This window comes from Rousettus aegyptiacus, unplaced genomic scaffold (assembly GCF_014176215.1).
Source record: "Rousettus aegyptiacus isolate mRouAeg1 unplaced genomic scaffold, mRouAeg1.p scaffold_m13_p_6, whole genome shotgun sequence".
Classification (NCBI taxonomy): Eukaryota; Metazoa; Chordata; class Mammalia; order Chiroptera; family Pteropodidae; genus Rousettus; species Rousettus aegyptiacus.
The window spans coordinates 95611238-95618191 of record NW_023416309.1 but is presented as its reverse complement, the minus strand read 5'-3'; the positions used below and the strand labels follow the sequence as shown (position 1 = coordinate 95618191).

General features: G+C 37.5%; 1 protein-coding gene across 5 annotated transcripts in view; it reads left to right on the top strand.

Annotated features, from left to right (window-relative positions):
* B4GALNT2 (beta-1,4-N-acetyl-galactosaminyltransferase 2) overlaps positions 1-6954 on the top strand; it is a 52307-nt gene that overhangs the window by 13722 nt on the left and 31631 nt on the right. The window contains exon 1 of one of the 5 annotated variants that reach the window (XM_016158494.2): positions 4-105. The exons of 2 other annotated variants lie outside the window; for them this stretch is intronic. In XM_016158494.2, coding sequence (XP_016013980.1) covers positions 92-105 — 14 coding nt within the window. In that variant the 5' untranslated portion in view covers positions 4-91. Of the gene's footprint in view, positions 1-3; positions 106-527; positions 641-681; positions 1114-6954 lie in introns of those variants that run through there. 2 more of the 5 variants (XM_016158496.2, XM_016158493.2) reach the window with 2 other exon arrangements.

The following is a 6954-nucleotide window of genomic DNA, read 5'->3' as shown; positions in this document are numbered from 1 at the left end:
CTGCCCTGCTCCCAGATAATTTGCCAGGGCGGGGCAGTCGGCGAGGGGTTGCCCAACTCGCTTCTGTCCTTCCGAGGCGGCGGGATTCAGGATGACTTCGTACAGGTGAGTGTCGCCGAGAGCAGAGAAAAGTGGGAAGTCAAACTTGGCCAGCCCTGCGCGCCATCTGAGAGCCGCGAACCCCAGGGCCGAGGGAGGCAACGGTTGCTCTCCAAATAACGTCCAGCGCGCCCCCCGCGTAGGTGGGGACAGCAGGAAGGGGACGACGCATGCGGACGTTGTTGCTGTTGGCTCCGAAAACGCTGGTTTTCCAGTTGGAAAATTTGATGTGGAAGTTGCCTTTCCTGACAGGGAATGTGGGATGCGGCCTTGGGAGCGCAGGGTTCGGATCTCGCGACTTGGAACCCAGAGGCTCTGACCCAGGTTAGGGGCCTCTTTCCTGCGCCCGGGACTGAGCGCCTCGGGGACATGGGTTCCGCGCGATGGGGCCGCGGGCTCTGGACGGTCGGAGAGCTAAGGCCGCTTCAGAAAAGACCCGAACCGTCGGGCATTTTGGAAAAGTCAATTTTCAGGTCCACAAGCACAGCTAGCCTGAAGGCGGAGTGAGTGCCTGTTATGTGGCACTAAAGAGCCTCTAAGGGTAAGCATAATAATTAACGCGGGAAAGAAGACTTGGAGGTTTATCTTAATGTTTTACAACTAAGAAGAAGGATCAGGAATTCATTTGGTGCCTTTTTTTTTCACCCCCAAAGTCTTTTCTTTGTATTTTTTAAAACTGGAACCATTATTTAGCAACGCCGTGAAAGTTATCTCGCGAAAATGTAAAAACATGCTGGTGAGAGGATGTTTTATGAACATTAAACATATTTTGCACAGAGCATGTGGCAGAGTGAGGGGAAGGGAGGCGGCCTTTGCACCCACCAATGTCCCCGGGGAAAGCTTTCTTTCCAGCGGTCTCCTTCCCCAGTATTCCCCCACCCCACCTTCCTCCCAGTGTGACGGAGAAGTCCTGGCGCCACCCTCCAAACAGGTGCCATTGAATTTAAAGCTGCAAACTCCTCTGCAAACCTGACTTTGCATGCCCAACTGGACGGCTGGAATCATGCACGAAAGGTCTGGGTTTTAATTAATGTTGTTTGCTAACCTTATATCTCTACATCTTAAGGGTTCTGGCCAGTATGACCTCGAGGGACTTAAAGTTCCTCCCTCAGAAGAAACTTCTTTTAAACTTTTCTTTGCCTTTTAAGCTTTCTTTTTTATTAAAAAAAAAAAAGTCTGATTTTGAAATGGGTAGTTTTGATTTTGTCCTTCTAAGATAGGATAGCATAATAATTAACGGGGGAAAAGGAGAGTTGGAGGTCTACTTTAAAGTTTATAAACTATGAAGAAAGATCAGAAATACGATTTGTGCCTTTTCGTCTCCAAAGTTTCTTTTCTTGGTATTTTTCAAAACTAGAGCTGACAAGTGTTTAACACTGACAAGGAAGTCATCTCATGAAAATGCAAAAATGTTTCCTCGGGATTATATTTCATAAGCATTAAAATGAAGTACACGTTGTACAGAGGGCGAGGTACCCTGACATACCCTACCTACCCAAGGCAGTAAATGATCAAAGGCCGTGCAATAAATTCAATAAAAAGTAGATGGTAAATTCCTTTCCTAAACTCTGGAGCACTTATTATGTATAATTCCTATTTTAGTTTGTCTCAGTAGTGCTCACAGCAGCACCTTTTGAAGAAAGAGCTCTTATTATGCCCTCTCTACAGTTGGAGAAATGGAGGAAGTTATGTTCCCTGAGGAATGCATTAGATAGAGCAGATTGCAATTCAGCTCTATTTAAGCCTAAAGCCAGTGCTTTTTGATTGTGTGAGACATTTTATTCATAACATTTCATTTAATGAATATTTGATAATCCTACTATGTGATAACTCTAGTAGGTGCTGGAATACAAATGTCTTGACCTCCTGAAGAAGTGGCGATTCTATCGTATTCGACATCATCAGCTGATCATTTTTAATAGCCTCCCAAAGAACAGAACTATTTTCAGTAATCATCAGGAATAATGATTATTTTCTTGCTTTCTTCTTTCATCTTAAGACAATTTGCCTTTAGTAGTTACTTTAGTGCAAATATGCTGGCGACAAATTCCCTCAAATGTTGTTTGTCTGAAAAGGCCTTTATTGCACCTTCATCCTTGTATATTTTTGCTGGTATAGAAGATATTTCAATATTTCTGGCTTCCCATGTATTCTGTTGGAAAGTTAGATAAATTTCTTATTCTTGAAAATTCAATATAATAACGACATAAATGAAACCATAAAGAGAATCTCTTTTCTTCTCTGGCTGCTTTTAAGACTGTCCCTTGTCTTTAATTTCCAGCATTTTTACTGTATTGTTCTTTGGTATGCGTTAATTTTTAAATTTTCCTCCTTGTGGCTCATAAAGCTTCTTGAAAGCATGGGTTTAAGTCTTTTATTAGATTTGAAAGTTTTCGGTCCTTTTTTTCTTCAGATATTACTCTGTCCCATTCTCTCTCTCCTCCAATGCTCCGATACTCACCGCATCCTCTATGTCCTTACTTCTTTTCGATAATTTAAAATCTTGTTTCTCTACCTTTCATTTTGGCTGTTATCTTCTGATCTGTCTTCCAGTCTTGTCTAATTATCTGTTAAATTCTCATACCCTGAGTTTTTAATAGTTATTTTAATTTCTAAAATTTCAGTCTAGTTGTTGTTATAGTGTCCAATCCTGTGTTAAAATTCTCAATCATAACTTACAGTTCTTTAAGAGAACAAGCATACGTATTTTACAATAGGTGTCTGATAATTCCGATATTGAAAGCCCTGTTTTACTGTTTTAATTTCCTCATTAAAAAAAAAAAAAGTATCTCCACATGTGCACATGTGCCACACATTGTTGTTAAATAGTTTGTAAAAATAATCTGAGATCTGGGATAACTTCCCCCAGAGATGATTTATGTTTGGGTTTGCTAGGCACTGTCAATGTGGGATCACTTCAGTTCACTTCAAGAGGTGGTGAATTCAATTCATGTCAATTCTCACTTCCAGTGAAGCCTACTGGCCATGCCTGGGAGTGCTTATCTGATTCTGGTTCACCTTTCTCCAAGGTATAGCCCATTGGAGTTCCAATACAAAACAAAGAGAATTTACCAGATGCCCCTACCCCCAACTTCATCCATGGTAGATCTTGGATTCTAATATTTATTCAATATTCTTAACTCGCAAGTGAGAACAAATGTTTTCCTGTGTTTGCCTACATTATTTATTGTTGGGTCTGTCATTTCTTCACACTCTGTGCCCATCTATTAATTGGTGTCTTATATTTTTCTCATAAATGAATTAAGATTAAAGCTTTGCCCTCATATCTGTTAAAAACCATGTCAGTAGTCCAATATTACCACTTTTATTTCATTGTTGATTTTTACTGTGCAAACATCATATTTCATCTGATGCATACATATTTTGATCTTGTAGATGTTTCTATGATGTCATAATTCACAAAGAGATTAGTGGGATAAAGTACATAGAAATCATGAGACTTCCTTCCTAGGGAAAAGAAAAATTGAGACAGCTTGACATCAGGACCATCCCTGCTGGGGTACAGGAGTCCCTGAGGGCAAGGAGGATCGCCTTCTGACTCAGGCTTAGGCTGCTCTCCAGTTTCCGCCTGGTGGCAAAGCTTTGTACCTGGAGTGTGAGAACTGCTTGGCAGGGTTAATCAGCTGCACCTGGCTTGAAGAAACAAGTTGCCATCAACAGATTACAGATGACTGGTTCATTTCTTTATTTCTCACTGATGTTTTATTAATGGGATTTTGGCCCTTTCTTGAATGTTTCTCAAATATGATCCAACCAGAATAGCAGACCCGTACAATTATAATTTTAACATTCCCACTTAAGCATGGAAACGGTGTAATTTTAACAGTATAGAACATTTGTAGTTATCTGATAAAAATTCCACTGTTGAACATTTTATTGGTTATCTCCAACTACATAGTTCCTATTAATGACTGCAGCACAAAATGCTGTCCCTAACTGGAACTAGGTTTGCTAAAAAGAACTCCAAGCTAAGTAAAGTCTGATCAGATAATCAAACAACTAAGAGAAAACAAAGGTCTATTTTCTGCCAGAAGTTCCCTAACTTGGTTAGTTCAAGTATAACTGTCTTTTTCTGAATACTGTTTTAGAAAATTGGTTATTACAGAAATATATAAAAAAGTGAAAATTCCATGTAAAATTTTTGTATATACTTCAGTTTTTCTGGACTTTGGTTTATTCTTCCCACTCATTTGCTTATTCTTAAATAGTATCATGCTTTTAATAATTAACTTTTTAATTGTTTTAGTCTTTAGCAGTAGCATGGCCCAGCGTATAGCCATCCCTCTTATTTACAATATTTTTCTTGCTATTCCCCTGTGTTATTTCTGATAAATTTTAGAGTCATTTTGAAAACTAAAAAATCTTGATGTGGTTTCATTTATGTCGTTATTATATTGAATTTTCAAGAATAAGAAATTTATCTCCATTTCTTAATTCTTGATTCTTTCTTTGTTCATTGACAAAATTAATACTTGATCACTGCAGATAAGAGAGAGACAGAAAGAGAGGGAGAGAGAGAGAGAATAGGAATATGCTGACACAAGAATATGTTGGTCGTGATTTTTGGTAAAACCTTTCCTTATTCCCTCAAAAAAAGAATATGTTAATTGCAGGATTCTTTACCATCATCTGATTTTTAGCATTGGCCACAATTAACAACTGATATGTGTCATTTCAGAGATTTCTCTATGACTATACACTTTAACTATACCTGCACTCCGATATACAATCCAATAGTTTTTGGTTTTTTAAGAACTCGAATTGTATAGTCTATGTATATTCAGCCATTTGCTTTTATTTTTTTTAGAAATGCATTTCATTATTTATTTAAATGTTTAAGCTTTCACAGTAGGGTTTCACAAGGGAATGAACACAGGAAAAATTATTTCTCCCAAAGAACTAAAACCATACATTTCCAGACAGCATAAATATATGATTGAACTAATGTCAATATACATTGCATTTTGTCAATTACATGATAAAACACATTATCAAATATCCAAATATTAGGTTGCACAGCTCAAAAGGTGTGTATTAGATGTGTATTCGATTGATTACCAGAAACTCACTTTTTTTATTACTTTGAAAAGAAATTTATTTTTTAAAAAATTTATTTATTTAAATTAGTTTCATGTATACAGTACGTTGGTTAGACATCTATATAGTTCATAAAACTATCCCCCCAATTACTCCCTCCCTCCCCTGGCCCTCCACCCAGCCATCATATTAATGCTAACTGCATTCCCTCTGCCATGCTCCCCGTCCCTGTGCCCACTATCGACTACTAATTTGTACTTCTTTAATCCTTCACCCCATTCTCTCAGTCCCCCAACCCCTGGTCCTCTGTCCATCACCAATTTGTCCACTACATTTGTGAGTCTATTTTTGATTAGTTTGATTTTTTTGTTCCTTAGAGTCTGCGTATAAGTGAAATCATATGGTATTTATCTTTCTTTGTCTGACTTATTTCACTCAGCATATTAACCTCTAGATCCATCCATGTCGTTACAAATGGTAGGATTTCATTTTTTTAAATGGCTGAGTAATATTCCATTGTATATATGAACCATGATTTCTTTATTCACTCATCTGTTGATGGGCATCCGTGTTGCTTCCATATCTTGGCTATTGTAAATGGTGCTGCCATGAATATTGGAGTGCATAGATCTTTATGAATTACTGTTTTGTTTTTCTTTGGATAAATATCCAGCAGTGCAATTGCTGGGTCAAAAGATATATCCATTTTTAATTTTTTGAGAAACCTCCATACTGTTTTCCATAGCAGCTGTACCAATTTGCAATCCCAGCAACAATGTATGAGGGTTCCCTTTTCTCCACATCCTTGCCACCACTTCTTGTTTTTTCATTTCTTGATGACAGCCATTCTGACAGGTGTGAGGTGATATCTCACTGTGGTTTTAATATGCATTTCTCTGATGGTTAGCGACCTTGAGCATCTTTTCGTATGTCTGTTAGCCATCTGTATTTCCTCTTTGGAGAAGTATCTGTTCAGGTCTTCTGTCCATTTTTTAATTGGATCATTTGTTTTTTGTTGTTGTTGAGTTATATAAGTTCTTTATAAATTTTGGATATTAACTCTTTATCAGATGTATTATTAGCGAATATCTTCTTCCAGTTGGTTGTCTTTTTTTGTTGATGGTTTCCTTTGCTTTACGAAAACTTTTTAGTTTGATGTGGTCCCATTAGTTTATTTTTTCTTTTGTTTCCCTTGCCTAAGGAGATATATTTGAAAAGAAATCCCTGTTAGTAATATCAGAGAGTTTACTGCCTATATTCCTTCTAAAAGTTTTATGCTTTCATGTCTTACATTTAAGACTCAACACCATTTTGAGTCTATTCTTGTATACGGTGTAAGAAGATGGTCCAACTTCTTTTTTTGCATGTATCTGTCCAATTTTCCCAACACCATTTATTGAAGAGACTATCTTTACCCCATTGTATATTCTTACCTCTTTTGTCATATATTAAGTGAGTGTATAGACGTGGATTTATTTCTGGGCTATTTTATTCCATCGATCAATGTATCTGTTTTTATGCCAGTACCATGCTGTTTGATTACTGTAGCCTTGTAGTATAGTTTGATCCCAGGTAGTATGATACCTCCAACTACCTGTGGCTATTCAGGGTTTTTTATGGCTCCATATAAATTTTAGGATTATTTGTTCTAGCTCTCTGAAAAATTCCATTGGTATTTTGATAGGGATTGCATTAAAGCTATAGATTGCTTTGGGTAGTATGGCCATTTTAACAATGTTGATTCTTCCTACCCATAAACAGGGTATATGCTTCTATTTATTTGTATCTTCTTCACTT